The sequence below is a fragment of the Anomaloglossus baeobatrachus genome, chromosome 10 (genome assembly GCF_048569485.1).
Source record: "Anomaloglossus baeobatrachus isolate aAnoBae1 chromosome 10, aAnoBae1.hap1, whole genome shotgun sequence".
In the NCBI taxonomy this organism is placed as follows: domain Eukaryota; kingdom Metazoa; phylum Chordata; class Amphibia; order Anura; family Aromobatidae; genus Anomaloglossus; species Anomaloglossus baeobatrachus.
This window is the reverse complement of record NC_134362.1, coordinates 27,890,249-27,912,287: the sequence shown is the minus strand read 5'-3', so window position 1 is coordinate 27,912,287 and position 22,039 is coordinate 27,890,249. Positions and strand designations below refer to the sequence as shown.

The 22,039-nt window shown below is 48.8% G+C and overlaps 2 protein-coding genes across 5 annotated transcripts in view; one reads left to right on the top strand and one right to left on the bottom strand.

Moving 5' to 3' along the window:
• Window positions 1-3,048: 3,048 nt before the first annotated feature.
• The window catches only part of SAAL1 (serum amyloid A like 1), a 55,902-nt gene continuing 36,911 nt past the window's right edge, over window positions 3,049-22,039 (top strand). For 2 of the 4 annotated variants that reach the window (XM_075326933.1, XM_075326927.1), the window contains exon 1: window positions 3,049-3,080. In XM_075326933.1, the coding sequence (XP_075183048.1) occupies window positions 3,077-3,080 (4 nt within the window). In that variant the 5' untranslated portion in view covers window positions 3,049-3,076. The other 2 variants (XM_075326928.1, XM_075326930.1) reach the window with 2 other exon arrangements.
• Window positions 6,549-14,195, bottom strand: LOC142254431 (serum amyloid A-5 protein-like). Its single transcript, XM_075325476.1, has 4 exons — window positions 13,969-14,195; window positions 12,559-12,723; window positions 7,564-7,702; window positions 6,549-6,795 (listed from the first exon to the last, which is right to left on the bottom strand). Exons 2-4 carry the CDS (start codon window positions 12,695-12,697, stop codon window positions 6,657-6,659), a joined length of 417 nt encoding a protein of 138 aa, XP_075181591.1. The 5' UTR covers window positions 12,698-12,723; window positions 13,969-14,195; the 3' UTR covers window positions 6,549-6,656.

The window sequence follows — 22,039 nt, the reverse complement described above, 5'->3', positions numbered from 1 at the left end:
CATCAAATTCAGATCACTCCAGCCTGGCCCAAACAGGTTCTGGGCATCAGAACTGGCATCAAAGTGGGCACACAGCCAATTTTCACAGATTTGAATAAGTAACTGGTGTTTTTGAGGGGTTAAATGGCTTTGGGCCACTGATATCACACCACAGTCACATACCTAGTGATGCCACACATCAAATTCAGATCACTCCAGTCTGTTTGGGCCAGGCTGGATTGATCTGAATTTGATGTGTGGCATCACTAGGTATGTAAATGCGGTGTTAGATCAGTGGCCCAAAGCCATTTAACCCCTCAAAAACACAAGTTACTTATTCAAATCTGTGAAAACTGGCCATTTGCCCACTTTGATGCCAGTTCTGATGCCCAGAACCTGTTTGGGCCAGGCTGGAGTGATCTGAATTTAATGTGTGCCATCACTAGGTATGTAAATGTGGTGTGAGATCAGTGGCCCAAAGCCATTTAACCCCTCAAAAACACAAGTTACTTATTCAAATCTGTGAAAACTGGCCATTTGCCCACTTTGATGCCAGTTCTGATGCCCAGAACCTGTTTGGGCCAGGCTGGAGTGATCTGAATTTAATGTGTGGCATCACTAGGTATGTAAATGTGGTGTGAGATCAGTGGCCCAAAGCCATTTAACCCCTCAAAAACACAAGTTACTTATTCAAATCTGTGAAAACTGGCCATTTGCCCACTTTGATGCCAGTTCTGATGCCCAGAACCTGTTTGGGCCAGGCTGGAGTGATCTGAATTTAATGTGTGGCATCACTAGGTATGTAAATGTGGTGTGAGATCAGTGGCCCAAAGCCATTTAACCCCTCAAAAACACAAGTTACTTATTCAAATCTGTGAAAACTGGCCATTTGCCCACTTTGATGCCAGTTCTGATGCCCAGAACCTGTTTGGGCCAGGCTGGAGTGATCTGAATTTAATGTGTGGCATCACTAGGTATGTAAATGTGGTGTGAGATCAGTGGCCCAAAGCCATTTAACCCCTCAAAAACACAAGTTACTTATTCAAATCTGTGAAAACTGGCCATTTGCCCACTTTGATGCCAGTTCTGATGCCCAGAACCTGTTTGGGCCAGGCTGGAGTGATCTGAATTTAATGTGTGGCATCACTAGGTATGTAAATGTGGTGTGAGATCAGTGGCCCAAAGCCATTTAACCCCTCAAAAACACCAGTTACTTATTCAAATCTGTGAAAACTGGGGTTTTGCCCACTTTGATGCCAGTTCTGATGCCCAGAACCTGTTTGGGCCAGGCTGGAGTGATCTGAATTTAATGTGTGGCATCACTAGGTATGTAAATGTGGTGTGAGATCAGTGGCCCAAAGCCATTTAACCCCTCAAAAACACAAGTTACTTATTCAAATCTGTGAAAATTGGCCATTTGCCCACTTTAATGCCAGTTCTGATGCCCAGAACCTGTTTGGGCCAGCCTGGACTGATCTGATATTGATGTGTGGCATGACAAGGTATGTAAATGTGGTGTGAGATCCGTGGCCTAAAGCCATTTAACCCCTCAAAAACATCAGTTACTTATTCAAATCTGTGAAAACTGGCCATTTGCCCACTTTGATGCCAGTTCTGATGCCCAGAACCTGTTTGGGCCAGGCTGGAGGGATCTAATATTGATGTGTGCCATCACTAGGTATGTGAATGTGTTGTGAGATCAGTGGCCCAAAGCCATTTAACCCCTCAAAAACACCAGTTACTTATTCAAATCTGTGAAAATTGGTTGTTGCCCAGTTTGATGCCAGTTTTGATGCCCAGAACCCCTTTGGGCCAGGCTGGAGTCACTTGAGTTTGATTAGGGGCATCACTAGATATGCACTTGCAGTGTTAGATCAGTGGCCCAAAGCAATTTAACCCTTTCACTAACATACTTTGGTGCGCACTTTGATGCCCATTTTTTTGCCAGTTTAATATTTTTCACAGCTGAGTTTGAGTGTATGTATATTAGGGCACCTCAGTGCATTGTATTTTATTATTGTGATGTGTTATTTTTGTTGATAAATGCATAAAAAACTGAAAAAACTAAATTGCCGAATAAGAAACTGACGAATAAGAAACCAACTTCAGCATTGTTTCATTAAGCGCGTATAGCATTATGTAACACAGATTTATGTGAATAACTTCTAAACTACACATAGACTTGATAAATTTTCGGTCAAATATTATTCAGGACATTGAGATGTTCATTTTGAGCACTTGTGGTCCAGGGTACCTCTTTTGAAATTAAACTTATGTACGATTAAACTTATGTACGATTAAGTGCGTTTGATTATGCGCGTATTGAATTATGTAACAGAGATTTACGTGAATAACTTCTTAACTACACATAGACTTGATTATTTTTTTAGCAAATATTATTCAGGACATTGAGATGTTCATTTTGAGCACTTGGGGTCCAGGGTACCTTGATCAAAATAAAAATTATGTATGATCAGTTGGTTTTAAAACAGTTGGTGTAGCATAGATGAATGAATATCTAATAGCTAACGTCTAACTGCAGACTAACTTGAATCTGGTGAATTCCCTGTGGGGGTATCATACTGTATTTCAGGGTCACTTTTGTTTCCATCCTACTTTACGGGGGCAATAAAAGGGGAATCTAGGGGCTTCAACAGGAGGACAATTACTTTGTAAGGCTGCAAAGGTGTGAGATGTTTTTATGCGACCCAGACGAATTTTTTTTTTTTTGTGGAGTTAGAACTTCTGCCACAAGGCCCCGTGATTTCTATCTACGGCCGTCCTGCCTTCTATCTGTTTTATCTTTGGTATAAATGAGACTATGTGCCTGAAGTCATGAATCCACCTTCTAGGATATGAGACATAACTCCTAATAAATCCAGTAAAGTTGAGATTTTGTAGTGTTCACAAAAACAGGGGCCAGACTGAGGGCAAAGTAAGCCAAACGCGATATTGAGGCAGGGGTAGTTTATCCCTCGCCGGCTTCTGTAGCGGCGGCTCTGTAGGCTGCAGTGGGTCACATGACCAGTACAGACTTTCAGGTGTTGCGTCACGAGACGGGGCGGGGCTTCATGTGACGTCGGCGACGGTGAGCGGCATGGGTGAGTGGCGGACGTTTGTCAGGAGGGAAATTGGAACTTGCGGCAGCGGCGTCCACCTCACGTGAGCCCGGGCCGCACACCACGCGCCGACTGTCAGTGTTGTCATGGGACCTTTAGTGGAAACTCTGTTGTGCTGCGCAGTATGAGCCCCCCCCAGAAGCAGAAGTGTTTACATGGGAGGAGCCCTGGATGAGGCTTATTCTCCCCTCTATAGTGGACGGTGAAGTGCATGAGATTATACACAGCGGAATCAGTGCGGCTTTACAGGCAGCTTGGGTGCGACAAACTCAGGTACAAAAAAAGCCCCCCGGCCATGACGATCACCCCTCCTCCACCAATTATATTTTGTCATTAATTTATAACCAACAATGTTGTGTACTGAGGAAATCATCGAGCCCTATCTGCCATTACTGCCTCTTGTGGTCGCATTCCACAGTCTGACTGCTCTAACTGTAAAGAACCCTTTCCTGTTTAGCTGCCGGAATCACCTTTCTTACACTCGCAGTCAGTCACTCCTGCTCCTTAGTATTGTCTCTGGAAGGGATAAAGCCATTTGTCCTTTTGTATTGACCACACATGTATTTGTACATTATAAATTAATTCACTGTAGTTATATACAATACTATATACTCACCAGAAAATGGAAGAGCGTGCGGTTGCTGGTGTGGACATTTCTACTCCTGACGCATCTCCTAAGGCTAGTTTTACACTTGCGTTGAACGGCATTTGTTGCATTGCGTTGTGTGACGGATGCAACGGATGTGTTGCATATAGTGGCGCAACGGATCGTACAAAACAACGGAATCCGTTTTTTGGGGGGTTTTTTACAGTTTTACCGGCGGCAGACTATTGTGAACCACCAGCTGATCACTCACAGCAGCCGGCCACCGGGTGATCAACTGATCGTTCACAGCAGCCGGCCACCGGGTGATCAGCTGATCGTTCACAGCAGCCGGCCGCCGGGTCATCAGCTGATCGTTTGGCCGCCGAGAATGTGTGCGGGAGTCGGAGTGCAGGGTAGGTGGAGCCGAGCGGGACCATGGCCCTGAGGACGTCAGTGCCGCGGGGACTGCATGGCTGGGGACAGGTGTGTGTGTGTGTGCGCGTACATGCCGAGTGCGGGAGGGGGCAGAGCCGAGCAGGGAAGTGTCGGGCTCCCTGCACACGTAGCCAGAGTAAATATCGGGTAACTAAGCAAAGCACTTTGCTTGGTTACCCAATATTTACCTTGGTTACCAGCTTACACCGCTTACCGCTGGCTCCTTGCACACGTAACCAGGGTAAATATCGGGTAACCAAGCAAAGCGCTTTGCTTACTAACCTGATGTGTATCCTGATTACGTGTGCAGGGAGCCAGAGAGAGCATGCGCAGTGAAATCCTAAGGATTCCGCTGCTCAAAAAACGTTACATGCTGCGTTGCTTCCGCCTGGCGGAAGCAACGGAGCATTGTCCAGCGGAAGCAACGCAGGTACTTTTGGCACAATCCATCACCCATACAAGTCTATGGGAAACAACGGAATCCGTTAACGGATTCCACTGTTTTCCAAAAGGGCGGATTATGACGGAAGGAAATTAACGCAAGTGTGAAAGTACCTTAAGGCTGTGTGCACATACGTTTGTTGTTTTTCTTGCAGATTTGAAGCAACACTGCAAGGAAAAACACATTCCAGCAAAGTCTATGAGAATCCTGAAGCGCTGTGCACACTTTGCAGATCTTTTCCTTGAAGATATTGGTGTAGAAAAAAACTGCACCAAACAATTGACATGTCAATTGTTTGTGTTTTTTCACAACGATTTCCCTATCAATACATTAAAAAAAAAAATGTTTTTTTCCTGCCAAGAGATGCAGTTTTATGTGCAGAAAAAAAATGCAACGTGGGCACGTTCCCCAATGAGACCCCGTTCACATGTTCAGTATTTGTCACTCCTGGTTTTGTCTAGGTAAAAATTTTCTAAATACTTTGCTCCAGCGTTTTTTATTAATCCCAGTGTATAATTCACCAAGATCAATAAATCTCCCCTGATGAGTGTAAACTGTTCTCAGGGACATCTTCCTGGACAGATCGGTGGAAAGTGCGAGGTCTGGAGGCAGCTACACCCCCAATACAGAGGGCAGAAAATGAATTATATAATCCTGTCATTCCTCTATAGATGGAGCCAGGGTTAGTATAACATCATCCCCCTATAGATGGGGCTGTGGTAATTTATAATAATGTCATTCCCCTATAGATGAAGTCGGGGTTATAATCCTGACATTCCCCTATAGATGGGGCCGGGGTTATTATAATCCTGACATTCCCCTATAGATAAGGCCGGGGTTATTATAATCCTGACATTCCCCTATAGATGGGGCCGGGGTTATTATAATCCTGACATTCCCCTATAGATAAGGCCGGGGTTATTATAATCCTGACATTCCCCTATAGATGGGGCCGGGGTTATTATAATCCTGACATTCCCCTAGAGATGAAATCGGGGTTATATTCCTGACATTCCCCTATAGATGGGGCCGGGGTTATTATATTCCTGACATTCCCCTAGAGATCGGCCGGGGTTATTATAATCCTGACATTCCCCTATAGATGGGGCCGGGGTTATTATAATCCTGACATTCCCCTAGAGATGTGGCCGGGGTTATTATAATCCTGACATTCCCCTAGAGATGGGGCCGGGGTTATTATAATCCTGACATTCCCCTAGAGATGTGGCCGGGGTTATTATAATCCTGACATTCCCCTAGAGATGGGGCCGGGGTTATTATAATCCTGATATTCCCCTAGAGATCGGGCGGGGTTTATTGTAAATGTGAGTAATATTATATTACAGTCGGCTCTTTCATACATTGACAGTATTATACAGCTGTGATGTGGGGGGCGGTCGTTCCGGGGGTGGGTGCACATGGGGGCAGTGAAGAACCCTCCTTTTTACCTGTGGGGGAAGGTCTCACGTTTTTGCTTTTTCTAGTACAGTGGTTGAGAACGCCTTGTGCTTGTGACCCCGGGTCTTGTCCTCTGTTATGCAGGATTGTTCTTCATTGTCCTCCTCATTTCCCCGGCCGCTGAGCCCCTCTGATGTCCGCGTGTAATAGTGAGCACTGGCGTATCTGTGCGCAGCGTCCTCCGCGGAGCTCTGCAGCTATAATGGGGCCGTCGGCTGCAGTGACCCTCTGTACACTGCTGTAGAGTTATGTCTGTGTTCACACCACGCACTGAGCTCTCAGCCTTCGTAGTTTAGACTCATAACACTATGGGTTTTCTTAGTTGTTATTGTTATGCTTTCCCACTGCTGCTTACATATCAATGGCCGAGTATTTATAATCGCGTCATTCACCTGTGTATTCTATTACTGTATACAGCGGAGGGTTTGTTACTGTCTCGTCTGTCTTGTCTTGGCAGCAGTGATGCATTATATTATATTACGGCTCTGCACAGTCTTAGGAATTACACAGTTTAATAAATGAAGCAAAATTATTTTATTGGTGAAGTCTTTGTGAATATTGTGTATGTACATAGGACGCCCCCAGTAATCACATGCAGGAAGCCCCCCACTCCGACACTTCTTTTCAAGGGTAAAGTCTAGTATTTCTTGGGGAGTCCTTTAGGCCTGAAGTGATTGGGGTTCCGGCCGCTGCGCCCCCAGTTGTTCGCCCTCTGGTCCGCCGCGCTGTCTGCCAGTCCTCTGCCCCCGATGGTCTGGACACGCTCTCTTGCATTACTGTGATAATATACAATGGACAGAGGATTAGTGTATTGTGGCCTTCACATTAATGTTCTCCTGATTTCCTATTGACTCTCAGGTGGCGCCGCCTTGCAGCGTCTGCTACTTCACTTCTGTATGTTCTGTATACTCTTCCCTAATGAAAATGGTACACTATCCGGGGGCTGACTGCTGGAGACCCCACCAATCCTGAGAACTGCGCCTCTTCTGGATGGAGCGGTGCCCATATGCACACTGCTGCTCCATTCATTGTAATGGCAGTGCTGAAGATCAGCCGGGCACCATGCGCTGCAGATAGCTGTTATTACTAGCTCTTATTTAGCAGCAACCAGCCTTATTGTGAATGCAGCTTTGGGTGCGACTAGAGTATAGGTTTGGGATACATACCGTTTTTGTTCGGATTATAAGATGCACTTTTCCTCCCAAAAAATTGGGAGGAAAATGAGGGGTACGGCTTAGAATCTGAATGCACACTACCGGGAGGTGGTAGGGAGGGGTCACAGGAGGTAGTCGCTGTGGTGGGGTGGACTGTGAGGCAGTGGCATCCTAAAAATGTTGGCGGTGCAGGGTTCAAATAATGGCGCCTGGAGGTGGCGCGTGCGTAGATGGAGCTCTCGACTACGCGTCGGGGCCAGGGGTGTGTGGGCCGCGCGTCGGGGCCAGGGGTGTGTGGGCCGCGCGTCGGGGCCAGGGGTGTGTGGGCCGCGCGTCGGGGCCAGGGGTGTGTGGGCCGCGCGTCGGGGCCAGGGGTGTGGGGCCACTTACCTTATAACCCTGGATGCCCAGACACCTCCCTTTCCTCTCTTTGCAGCATTGTAATTCCCCCGGGCATGGAAATACTTGTCAGCACCCTTGTAGTTGGCGTCTCTCATATCTTTATAGGCTCGAGCCATGTCCCATGATCCTGCAACACATAAGTGCCCCCTCTTTGTAGTTACATCCTATGGCGCTGTATGTTTCCTTCACAGTATAATCTCTCTCATATTGCGGCATGGTGGCTCAGTGGTTAGCACTGTACAGTGGCTCAGTGGTTAGCACTGCAGTCTTGTGGTGGCTCAGTGGTTAGCACTGCAGTCTTGCAGCGCTGGGATCCTGGGTTCAAATCCCACCAAGGACACCATCTGCAAGGAGTTTGTATGTTCTCCCCATGTTTGCGTGGGTTTCCTCCCACACTCCAAAGACATACAGATAGGGAACTTAGATTGTGAGCCCCAATGGGGACAGTGTTGTCAATGTATGTAAAGTGCTGTGGAATTAACAGCGCTATATAAATGAATAAATATTATTATATACAAACTAGAAGGTGGCCCGATTCTACGCATCGGGTATTCTAGAATTTACGTATTGTGTAGTTCATGTATGATTTTTGTTATATATATATAGATGTTGTTGTCTGTAGTTACCAAGTGTTTGTGTAGGGGCTGTACATGTTCTGGGTGTTGTCTGGGTGTGGCGGGGGGTGAGAGCGGTGTTGTATGTGTGTTGCGTGTGTTGCGTTGTTTGTGGAGCGCTGTGTGTCTGTAGCGTTGTGTGTGTGTGTGTTGCGCGGTTTGTGTGTGTGTGGTGTGTTTTGGGGGGAGGTATGTTTTGTGCAATGTGTGTGTTGTGTGGTATGTGCGAATATTTGTGTGTGCCGCGGTGTTTGTGTGTTGGGTGTTGTGTGTGTGCAGCGTTGTCTGTGTGTGTGGGTGTCTGTGTAGGGCAGTTGTTTGTGGTTCCAAGTGTGTGTGTGGTGTGTTGTGCAGTGCACGCGCGTGTGTGTGTGTGTGTTGGGGGGAGGTGTGCACTTCCCATCGTGCTCCAACCCCCATGCAGCGCACTCCCCATCGTGCTCCATCCCCCATGCAGCGCACTCCCCATCGTGCTCCATCCCCTATGCTGCGCACCCCCCATCGTGCTCCATCTCCCATGCTGCGCACTCCCAAACGTGCTCCATCCGCCATGCTGCGCACTCGAAACGTGCTCCATCCACCATGCTGCGCACTCCCAAACGTGCTCAATTCGCCATGCTGTGCACTCCCAAACGTGCTCCATCCGCCATACTCCGCACTCCCCATCGTGCTCCATCCCCCATGCAGCGCACTCCCCATCGTGCTCCATCCCCTATGCTGCGCACCCCCCATCGTGCTCCATCTCCGATGCTGCGCACTCCCAAACGTGCTCCATCCCCCATGCTGCGCACTCCCAAACGTGCTCCATCCGCCATGCTGCGCACTCCCAAACGTGCTCCATCCGCCATGCTGCGCACTCCCAAACGTGCTCCATCCGCCATGCTGCGCACTCCCAAACGTGCTCCATCCGCCATGCTGCGCACTCCCAAACGTGCTCCATCCCCCATGCTGCGCACCCCCCATCGTGCTCCATCCCCCATGCTGCGCACTCCCAAACGTGCTCCATCCGCCATGCTGCGCACTCCCAAACGTGCTCCATCCGCCATGCTGCGCACTCCCAAACGTGCTCCATCCGCCATGCTGCGCACTCCCAAACATGCTGCGCACCCCCCATCGTGCTCCATCCCCCATGCTGCGCACTCCCAAGCGTGCTCCATCCGCCATGCTGCGCACTCCCAAACATGCTCCATCCACCATGCTGCGCACTCCCAAACGTGCTCCATCCGCCATGCTGCGCACTCCCAAACGTGCTCCATCCGCCATGCTGCGCACTCCCAAACGTGCTCCATCCGCCATGCTGCGCACTCCCAAACGTGCTCCATCCGCCATGCTGCGCACTCCCAAACGTGCTCCATCCGCCATGCTGCGCACTCCCAAACGTGCTCCATCCGCCATGCTGCGCACTCCCAAACGTGCTCCATCCGCCATGCTGCGCACTCCCAAACGTGCTCCATCCGCCATGCTGCGCACTCCCAAACGTGCTCCATCCGCCATGCTGCGCACCCCCTATCGTGCTCCATCCGCCATGCTGCGCACCCCCTATCGTGCTCCATCCCCCATGCTGCGCACCCCCTATCGTGCTCCATCCCCCATGCTGCACCAGCATCAGCCTCTCTGCCCGCAGCATCAGCCTCTCTGCCCGCAGCATCAGCCTCTCTGCCCGCAGCATCAGCCTCTCTGCCCGCAGCATCAGCCTCTCTCCTCCCAGCATCAGCCTCTCTCCTCCCAGCATCAGCCTCTCTCCTCCCAGCATCAGCCTCTCTCCTCCCAGCATCAGCCTCTCTCCTCCCAGCATCAGCCTCTCTCCTCCCAGCATCAGCCTTTTCTGTCCCCAGCATCAGCCTCTCTCCTCCCAGCGTCCCTCGTCCCAGCCTCCCCCAGCATCAGCCTCCCCCTCCCAGCCTCTCTCAGCATCAGCCTCTCTCCTTCCAGCCTCCCCCAGCATCAGCCTCTCTCCTTCCAGCCTCCCCGAGCATCAGCCTCCCCCAGCATCAGCCTCCCTCTACCAGCCTCCCCCAGCATCAGCCTCCCCCAGCATCAGCCTCTCTCCTCCCAGCCTCCCTCGTCCCAGCCTCCCCCAGCATCAGCCTCCCCCTCCCAGCCTCCCCCAGTATCAGCCTCTCTCCTTCCAGCCTCCCCCAGCATCAGCCTCCCCCAGCATCAGCCTCTCTCCTCCCAGCCTCTCTCCTCCCAGCCTCCCCCAGCATCAGCCTCCCCCAGCATCAGCCTCTCTCCTTCCAGCCTCCCCCAGCATCAGCCTCCCCCAGCATCAGCCTCCCCCAGCATCAGCCTCCCCCAGCATCAGCCTCTCTCCTCCCAGCGTCCCTCGTCCCAGCCTCCCCCAGCATCAGCCTCCCCCTCCCAGCCTCTCTCAGCATCAGCCTCTCTCCTTCCAGCCTCCCCCAGCATCAGCCTCTCTCCTTCCAGCCTCCCCCAGCATCAGCCTCCCCCAGCATCAGCTTCTCTCCTCCCAGCCTCTCTCCTCCCAGCCTCAGCCTCCCCCAGCATCAGCCTCTCTCCTTCCAGCCTCCCCCAGCATCAGCCTCTCTCCTTCCAGCCTCCCCCAGCATCAGCCTCCCCCTCCCAGCCTTCCCCAGGATCAGCCTCTCTCCTCCCAGCCTCCGTCCTCCCAGCCTTCCCCAGCATCAGCCTTCCCCTCCCAGCCTTCCCCAGGATCAGCCTCTCTCCTCCCAGCCTCCGTCCTTCCAGCCTCCCCCAGCATCAGCCTCCCCCTCCCAGCCTTCCCCAGGATCAGCCTCTCTCCTCCCAGCCTCCGTCCTCCCAGCCTTCCCCAGCATCAGCCTTCCCCTCCCAGTCTCCCCCAGCATCAGCCTCCCCCTCCCAGCCTTCCCCAAGATCAGCCTCTCTGCTCCCAGCCTCCTCCAGCACGCCGTGCTCCTCTGCCGACACTCACACACCCGATCGCATACACTCACACAAACCCGATCCCGACACTCACACACACCCGATCGCATACACTCACACACACAGACACTGACGATATCGCAGATCCACGCTCACACTCACAACATCCGGAGATACCACATGCTTCTGGCCATGTGATCCTCCGTCAGGTCCTGGAAGGTCACAACAGCACAGTATCGAGGCCGAGAAGCAAGCGATATCGCCGGATGCTGTGAGTGTGTGGATGCGATGTGAGGTGTGTGTGAGGTGTGTGTGTGAGTGAGTGTGATCTGATGTGTGTGTATGTGTGTGTGTGTGTGTGTGTGCTGTTATGTGTGTGCGTGTGGATGTTCAGCCGCTGCAGGACCTTGATGCGCTGGTAACTATGCTAGCATGGTTACCAACGTATCCCGTCCCCCGCTCGCACGGGAGCCCACACCAGCATACGGCGGCAAGGCCAGCAATGCGAGGGTAAGTGCCGGCTGGGTTGGCGGCGTACGCTGATGTGGGCCAATCCGTGTGGGGGGGCGGGGCCATGGCGAGCCCAGCGGCCAATCAGCTTTGTGTCACCGTAAGGACACAATTTTGGAGCATGACAGACAGACAGACAGAATAAGGCAATTATATATATAGCTGTAGCAGAGAATTCCTCACATAACAAATCCCCACAATACGTTTATGTATTTTTTCTAATTTCTCCCCTGATGGAGAGATCTGGTATTTGCAGTCTGTAGAGTTTGTTTTAAAGAACTATAAGGCAGCTATAGGGTAATTTAAAGGGGTTGTCCATTATCAGACGAGCTCTTATTTATAGCTCTACTGTGCAGCATAAAATATCTGTATCCATTCCTCCCAAATGGACGCAGTGCTATCTGTTCTGCCACTGATTGCCCAAAGTGGTCCTGTCACATTAAAAGGAATCTGTCACCCAGGTTTTTGCCACTTAATTTGAGAGCAGCATAATGTAGAGGCAGAGACCCTGAATCAAGTGCTGTCACTTACTGAGCTGCTTAGTGTAGCTTTGATAAATTCACTGTTCACTGTAATCAACAGAAGATTATCATTAGAGGACTACTCGGCGTGCTGCAAGTAGTCCAGCATATTCGTGAGCAAAAACCTAGTGACAGATTCCTTTTAAATGTCTGCCGGCGGAGGATATAGTGCTGAGATTGGAAGAACAGCGCTGGTAAGTTGTTTTTTTTATATATATATCTATATATATATCATATATATATATATATATATATATATACTGCACACTGGAGCTATTAATATGGGGCTGTCCGGTAGTGATAACCCTTCTAATAGTTGTTTTCCATCTTATGTATGCAGCTTCTCTGCAGATCTATGAATCGCCATAGTTACAGACTGTAAACCATTGTGTAATAGAGCAGGTATTCAGGCCTGTGGTATCAACCTGCACCAAAGTCCGATATTTCGTCACGCCGGCTCGTTCGGCACCTACCTTGCGCGGCCTGCTTTGTAAACTGGACGGCGCCTTTAACGTTGGTCTTGACTTGTCTGCCTTTGTCCTTCAACCATTGCAGCTGCGCCTGCGCCACAACCACGGACAGCAGCAGCAGGACGAGCACTGCCAGCCTCATTGTGAATCAGCAGGGGGCGCTGTTGCCTGCCGGGGAGAAGAGACATCTCTGATAGGACTGCAGTAACATTGACATTCACACCCTACCTATAAACTGCGGATATCCCACCTGTGGCTCCCTAGCATTTACAATACTAACAATCCCAGGCTGCGGCTATCAGGGCATCCTGGGAGTTGTAGTACAGCAACAGCTGGATGGCCACAGGTTGGATTTGCTGCCCTGCGTCTAAATCCAACTTTCCCACCAATTTCATTGAGAATATTAGGGGGGTGAATATTTATGCAATTTCCTTAATATATAGTAAAAATAGCATTTATTACATTGGGGTTAAGGGTGCTTTACACGCTGCGATATTGCTAGCGATCTCGTTAGCGATGTGACATGCCAGATCGCAGATCCGATCTGTCGAGATCGCACACAGGTCGTTTTTATAGCGCCGGTCACATGTGCGATCTGGCGTGTCACATCGCTAACGAGATCGCTAGCGATGTCGCCGCGTGTAAAGCACCCTTTAGGCTCTAATAAAACGGAGGTACTCCTAAGTAAAATGTCAAAGCCTCCAGACCCTGGACTTAGCTGTGGCAAGGTGGAGGTTGGGAGTAAAAACATTAATATTAAAGGGGTTTTCCACTACTAAAAAAGTGCATCTTAATAAGCCCGGGGCGGTGTAAAGAAACAAAACAAACTATTCCTGTCCCAGGCAGGTGCCACTCCTCTGTGCTGCACCATCAACATCCAGCGAGGACCACACATGACCGCTGCAGCTGATCAGCCAGTGTTGATGGGCTGCAGCCTTCTTTTCATTAGTGAAGAACTCCTACTGGGCTACTGAAAAAGTAATTTGGGCTCCCAAATTCTGCATAATCTCATGCATCTCTGCAGCAGTAAGAACAGTCAGTAATGTGGGCGGCATGGTGGCTCAGTGGTTAGCACTGCAGTCTTGTGGTGGCTCAGTGGTTAGCACTGCAATCTTGTGGTGGCTCAGTGGTTGGCACTGCAGTCTTGTGGTGGCTCAGTGGTTAGCACTGCAGTCTTGCAGCGCTGGGGTCCTGGGTTCAAATCCCACCAAGGACAACATCTGCAAGGAGTTTGTATGTTCTCCCCGTGTTTGCGTGGGTTTCCTCCGGGGTCTCCGGTTTCCTCCCACACTTCAAAAACATACAGATAGGGACTCTAGATTGTGAGCCCCAATGGGGACAGCATTGCCAATGTATGGAAAGCGCTGTGGAATTAATAGCGCTATATAAATAAATATTATTATGTGCTGTTACCTGTATCTGGGAGTCTGCACTCTGCGCCTCGCTCCGGGGTCTGCACTCTGCGCCTCGCTCCGGGGTCTGCGGTGGAGTCGTGGGGAGGCGCTGCTATTTATCCCTGTTGGTCACCTTTGATTGCACCAATCCGTGTTTTTGCTGCAATCACTATTGTGGTGACGCTGGAGAGGTCTCTGTGTTCTGGACATTTCTTAATCTCAGAATTTCCTTTTCTTTAGGCGTGTTCTAGGTTTACGAGAATCTCTTTTGGGACCCTGCCTAGTGCCCGTGGCTGGCAGCGTCCTGTCCGGTGTTGGGGGGGGGGGGGGGGGGGGGTTGCTCTACTTGGAATTTCCACTTGAACTTTGCAAACACGGAGGAAAAGATGTCATTTTCCGTTGTGTAGTCTGAAATGTTGCAAGAAATGAACTAGGATTAGTGCACTTCAGTGTATATGTAGAGGGGGCGAGAAACGGCGGCTGAAAGCTAAATCTTGTCTGCAAAGTTATTAGTCAAATATCTAATCCAGAAATTCTGAGTTTATACAGGCGAGGCCCCCCTTCAGACCCCAGATTGTCTCTAATCCATTACATTACACCACCCCTGACTTGAATGGCCGCTCTGTAATGCATAATATTCCTTTCCTTCCGGGGTTTATTGTGCAGGCGCCGGGCAGGTTCAGAACCCTATATACCTGTAGAGTAACCCCATAGCTGAAGGGTATTAGCATTTTTTCCACCTGGCAGGTTCCTTTTAAGGGTAGGAAAGAGGGGTTTTGGATCTGATCCAACTCAGGCCGACCTCACATGTGAACACCTTTCCATTGTGTAGCCCATCTTTCATATGCCTGGTTCTGGGCTCAAGTTTCCAGGATGGCGCCCTAGATTATAATATTAAAATCGCAGGTCTGTAACTGCACCCTGAGCTAATAAGTAGGGGTGAGCACTTTGCATATTAAATACTTTGATCTGCAAGCTCCCCAGAGTAAATAGGAGATGCGCAGCCACAAAGACCATCTGCCCAAGTTTTGGAACCCATTCAAGTTTTGGAGCCCATTCAAGTTTTGGAGCCCATTCAAGTTTTGGAGCTCAGGCTCCCCAGGCCGAGGTGTCAGGAATGACACTTTCTGTCCCAGTGATGCTCCCCTTGTTTCTGAGTTCCTGTACTAAGAGGACAGAGAATGGCAGACTTAATCTAATATTATTTTACTGATATAATTTCCCTTACAGTATATGTATTCTTTGTTATGGGGTCATGGGAAAGAATATTTATGGAGGATCCAGGGCTAGAAAAAATGGTTATATCCTGTCTTAGTGCTCATGCGCACGTTGCGTAATTGCATGCGTCCTGTGTCCCCTGCACAGTCTATGTAGATTGTGCATGCCACGTGCGCACGTTGCTTTTATGAACGCAGCGATTTGGGTGCTAAAATTTGTACCCAAATCCGTGCGTTCATAAAATGAGCATGTCAATTATTCCATGCGCTATGGATGCAGCTCTCACTCTGTCTATGGTGGGGGCAGCAGCCATAGCGCATCAAATCGCCTTTTTTTGTACAGAAAAACTGCATCCATTACGCAGTGTTTCTGCAGCGATTTGACGCGCACATGTGCTGTCAAATCGCTGCAGAATATTCAGCAGTTACGTGCGCATGAGCCCTTATACTCCAGAGCTGCACTCAATATTCTGCTGGTGCAGTCACTGTGTACATACGTTACATTACTTATCCTGTATTGATCCTGGGTTACATCCTGTATTATACTCCAGAGCTCCACTCACTATTCTACTGGTGCAGTCACTGTGTACATATTACATTACTTATCCTGTACTGATCCTGGGTTACATCCTGTATTATACTCCAGAGCTGCGCTCACTATTCTGCTGGTGCAGTCACTGTGTACATACGTTACATTACTTATCCTGTATTGATCCTGGGTTACATCCTGTATTATACTCCAGAGCTGCACTCACTATTCTGCTGGTGCAATCACTGTGCAGAATAGTGAGTGCAGCTCTGGAGTATAATACAGGATGTAACTGAGGATCAGTACAGGATCAGTAATGTAATGTATGTACACAGTGACTGCACCAGCAGAATAGTGAGTGCAGCTCTGGAGTATACTGTAATACAGGATGTAACTGAGGATCAGTACAGGATCAGTAATGTAATGTATGTACACAGTGACTGCACCAGCAGAATAGTGAGTGCAGCTCTGGAGTATAATACAGGATGTAACTGAGGATCAGTACAGGATCAGTAATGTAATGTATGTACACAGTGACTGCAGCAGCAGAATAGTGAGTGCAGCTCTGGAGTATAACAGAAGATGTATCTAAGCTTTGGAGAGTTCCTATAAATAGTATTAGTGTGTGGTGTAACCTTAGTGTTGAGTATTTGTTTTTTGATTTCTGCGATTTGGTTAATACACCAGTTGGAGTCCTGGAAATTCTCTGTCTTTGGAGGCCTCAGTCTATCCAGTAATGTGTTATTTGTGTGTAGTAATCTCTTGTGGGAAGTTTCCACTCTTGTTCTAAGACCTAGGAAAACCAGCTATTTCTCAATGGGAGGACTCCTCGTCTGCAGTGTGGGGGTCAGTGCAGGAGGCATTGCTCCCTGTATATGGGATGGGATCTGGTGGTCTTCAGGTGCAGGGTGGAATTATCTGCCATTGATGGATAGTGGTCACTGTTATCTTAAATTAAAGAGTCTTTAAATTTACCAGTATAGAAGATACCCAAGAGAGGGTATATACCTCCCGTTTATATAGTCCATAGACGATCGCGATATGATTAAGTTCTGATTGAACTATATCTATCTTACCGGCAGAGAAGGGCTATTCTTCTTGGGATGGGAGGTACTTATGACGCGTCACTAGTGCATTGCCTGCCTTCCTGGGTGCGTCTGTGGTGGCGTCCTTAGCAGCGGAGAACCGGAAGTAGTAGTGACGTCACCGGAAGCTTTCTTCCATCCGGCCTCCGCTGCCGATGCTGAACCACAGCGCGACCCGTAGCAGTATGGTGCACTGTGACGCGCCGCTGAAGGGGCAGTCTTGTGGCAATTAGGGTCCCTTTATAACCCTTGTACTGTGCACCTATTTTATCTGTCCCCTGACGAAGCACATCAGGCGAAACACGTGTTGGGACGCCGGTCCCCACGTGTATACCCGGGTCGTACTTGGTGATCTGCCAGCTTGGTAAGCCATCTTGCCTTTGTTATGCCATGCATTGAGACTTTCTCATCTCTTTTCTGGCAATCTTTGCACTTGCATTTGGGCAATCAGCTGCCTATCTGGGCACTTGGGCAGATCACTTTGAGATCTAGTATCCTATCCTGGGTCACGTGGGGTTTCTTTCCCTCCATCACTTCTCATGTTTCGGTTTTTCATTGTGATTATTAATTGTTATACCCTATGAATATATTAAAAATAAAATGTTTGTACATTTTAATCACGTCTGGTTCTTGGGTATCTTCTATACTGGTAAATTTAAAGACTCTTTAATTTAAGATATCAGTTAATCCGAGTTGTTGCCTACTATATGTAACCTACGGTTCCTATATGTTTTATATTGCAGTATTTCTGTGGCTTATCACAGGCTTTTCTCAGGATCCTATGGATCTCAAAGCCCGCAAAAAAACGTGGGAAACACAAATGGACCGGGTATTTGAAGCTGGAGGTGATGAGCTACCCAATTTGAGTTCTAGGACTGCCCTAGACCGCATGAACAGTCTGAAATCTATGCTCAATAGGAAGACGAGATTATGGTGGAACGTAGCCTTTATGAAGAGATATTTGGATAGAGGGTTGGTTCCGAGGTTACTGAGGGTCAGGGTGTTCCCCTCTTTTATTGTCTCTGATGAAACAGTTAAAACTAAATGGGAGGAAGCCGCGTCCGGCTGCTCCAGGACTTTCATGCAGCTCCTGATTGAGCTGAATGAGAAGTCCATTAGCGATTTAGAGACTGAAATTGCGGATGCCCAGGCCCACCTGACCTCGGAATTAACCCCTGACGAACTATCCAAGTATAATGATTCATTGGATAGGGAGTTCTCTAAATGGGAGAAAGAAATTCTTAACACAAAGACCAAAAAATATCAGCGAGATGTTATGGATTCTAAGAATGGCCAGGTGTTTCGCTGGCGGGGTACACCTCATCCCAAGAAAAAACATCATACTTCATCTATGTCGATTTCGGCATCATCCATCTCTTCATTGGATGAGGACCCCGCTCCTGACAAAACCAGGAACTTGAGACCCAATACTAGGGCCACTAATGTTCGGAATAAAATAACCATGGCCTCTGGTGGTGGACGGGCGGCTCCTCCAGTTCAGAAGAAAGGGGCAGAATCACATCTTGAGGTAATTAATTTATCTAAACATATGCTTACCCCCATGCAGATTGAGGTCCTTAAACTGGGATTGTCCTTTGTACCCCAGACTAACTTTAATCTTTTTTCAGTAATTAAGGACCTCCACCTGTTTCTGCGGAAGCTAGTACTACATAAGCTACATTCTAAACAAGCTACAGGAGAACCTAGTATTTCCATCCGTGAACAGGAAGCTATAGCTACACACGAGGAACTGGAGGAGGAGTCTGCGCACCACTTACCAGGTAACTTTCCACGCCATACGATGCCGAAGTCCACCACGTTTCCACCTCTGTCACTCTGTCCTCCGATTCAAATTTTTGGAGAACTGGTGACGAGAGATATTCGGCAACTCCCTCAGAAGGGTGGGAAGAACAATCTCACCAGGCAACAACAGGTGGCATTGAGAGAGTTTCAGTCCCTTGAGGGGGTCGTGATTAAACCTGCCGACAAGGGTGGAAACGTGGTGGTATGGCCGGTGGAATTGTATGACAGGGAGGCATGGCGCCAACTGAGGGACCGAGAGGCCTATGAGCCTCTCCACCATAATCCAGTGCGTGGATACACCAATGACCTGGAGATGATTTTGCTGAGGGCCTTTGAGGCAGGGATTATTCCTAAAAAAATCTATGAGGGCCTCCTCGTCAAAACACCAGTGGTTCCAACGTTTTACCTCCTCCCAAAGATCCATAAAAATCCTAAGACGCCTCCGGGACGTCCCATTGTCTCTGGCATGGGAGGGCTTTGTGACATCACATGTAAATTCATTGAACACTACCTACATCCTTTGGTGGAGACGTTGCCCTCCCATGTCAGAGACACTTCTGACGTCCTTAGGAGATTAGAGGGTCTTACTTTGGAGGAGGAGGCTTTGTTGGTAACCATGGACGTCGAGGCCCTCTACTCCAGCATTGGTCACCGCGATGGTCTTGCAGCCACACAGTTCTATCTGGATGAGAGTAATCTCGATGGGTCCTTGTCCGGTCTGATCATGGAGTTGTTGGAGTTTGTGTTGACGCACAACTTCTTCGTGTTTTGGAACCGGTTCTTCCTCCAGCGGTGCGGCACTGCGATGGGGGTGGCTTGCGCGCCGTCTTACGCAAACCTCTTTTTCGGCTACTGGGAGAGGGAGGTTTTCGGGGACGGCGTGCCGGCGAGCTCCCATGCGCAGTGCTGGCTCCGCTATATTGACGACATTTTTGTCGTCTGGGGGGGAACCGGCTCTGAACTAAAGGACTTTGTGCGTCGACTCAACTCCAATAACCTTAACATCTACTTGACTCATCAGATCGGACCTAGGACCATCGATTTCCTCGACATCCGGATATCGATTGAGCCTAGTGGCCTAGTATCTACCACCATATTTCGCAAGACCACCGCGGTTAATTCCCTCCTCCACGCTACCTCAGGGCATCCCAGGTCAACGGTGAATGCAATCCCGACAGGCCAGTTTCTGCGATTACGCAGACTGTGCTCCTCGGATGGTACTTTTGAATCTGAATCAGGAGATATGAGGGAGAGGTTCATCAACAGGGGCTACAGTGGGTGGTCCATCAAAAAGGGCTACCAGCGTGCCAAATATTCCCGACGGGATCAGCTATTGTCTGGGAATGACACGCTGGCGACACCACCTGGCCCAGTGGCTAGGTTCATCTCTACCTACTGTCGTCAGTGGGAACAAATTAGAGGTGTGTTGAGTAAACAATGGGCCATCCTTCAAACTGAACCATCTCTTGAGGGATATTTGCCTGAACGTCCGTTGATGACAGCTTTGGCTGCGGCCCTCAACGAGTTGGTTGCTATCCATGCGGTAGCTGCCGGGGTTGCCAAAACATTATCAGAGCTACCACCTTTTGCTCTGCAGATGGAAGGAGAGAATTCTCCATCCAAAAATACATCTCCTGCAGCACATCTGGCGTAATGTATTACGCCACATGTGGCTGTGGTAAGATATATATCGGCTTGACTTCCCGGGAGCTCCGTATCCGCACAAGGGAACATGTGCGGGACATTTTGGCGGCCAAAGAGACCACCAACCCTGAATCCCTAAAAACTATACCCCGTCACTTCAGAGAGGTACATAATTGTGACCCAACATCTCTGCGGGTCCGGGGTATCGATAGGGTACATCTAGGGATCCGAGGGGGAGATCTTCAAAAACGTCTGGCACAGGTGGAGTGCCGATGGATCTTTACCCTTGGTACTCAGGCACCTCACGGGCTTAATGAACGGCTCTCCTTTGCCCCGTTTCTTTAATTATCCAGTCTCTTGATTGAATTGGTCTTTTGTGTGTAGACTGGAACCCTCCCCCCCCCCTTCCCCCACCCCCTCTTTTGGGACTCCCTTTGGGATACAACTTGTACTATATATGTGTGTTTGTGCTGTGGGCCATCCACTAGGCGCACTCACATATATTGCGCTTTTCTTCCATATAATACTGTGAATGTTCGTGCTGTATCTGTGGCAGTCCTATTATGACTCAATTTTAACAGTGTGTCTTGTTATTTGTCTAGCTAAAATGGATCCATTGCTATTTTTCCGCCACTTCACTCCCATTCCAGGCCTTGTTGAGGAATGAATTGGATTTTCATGGCAATTTTGCCTTCTAAATGAGCTTGATGCATCTGGACCTATGAAGCAATCATACAGAATTCGTATATTTTTGTATATGCACTGTCAAGTGACTATCTATGTTTCCTCTTTGATTGCTATGTGCCCTGTGCAGACGTCTGCTCTTTCTACTTTTCTCCTTCTAATACCTTGTTCTTTACTATCTCTACCTTTTCACGATCCCTTTTAAAATCTTCTAAAGAGGGTATACAGTTAGGTCCAGAAATATTTGGACAGTGGCACAATTTTGGCGAGTTGGGCTCTGCATGCCACCACATTGGATTTGGAATGAAACCTCTACAACAGAATTCAAGTGCAGATTGTAACGTTTAATTTGAAGGTTTGAACAAAAATATCTGATAGAAATTGTAGGAATTGTCACATTTCTTTACAAACACTCCACATTTTAGGAGGTCAAAAGTAATTGGACAAATAAACCAAACCCAAACAAAGTATTTTTATTTTCAATATTTTGTTGCGAATCCTTTGGAGGCAATCACTGCCTTAAGTCTGGAACCCATGGACATCACCAAACGCTGGGTTTCCTCCTTCTTAATGCTTTGCCAGGCCTTTACAGCCACAGCCTTCAGGTCTTGCTTGTTTGTGGGTCTTTCCGTCTTAAGTCTGGATTTGAGCAAGTGAAATGCATGCTCAATTGGGTTAAGATCTGGTGATTGACTTGGCCATTGCAGAATGTTCCACTTTTTTGCACTCATGAACTCCTGGGTAGCTTTGGCTGTATGCTTGGGGTCATTGTCCATCTGTACTATGAAGCGCCGTCCGATCAACTTTGCGGCATTTGGCTGAATCTGGGCTGAAAGTATATCCCGGTACACTTCAGAATTCATCCGGCTACTCTTGTCTGCTGTTATGTCATCAATAAACACAAGTGACCCAGTGCCATTGAAAGCCATGCATGCCCATGCCATCACGTTGCCTCCACCATGTTTTACAGAGGATGTGGTGTGCCTTGGATCATGTGCCGTTCCCTTTCTTCTCCAAACTTTTTTCTTCCCATCATTCTGGTACAGGTTGATCTTGGTCTCATCTGTCCATAGAATACTTTTCCAGAACTGAGCTGGCTTCATGAGGTGTTTTTCAGAAAATTTAACT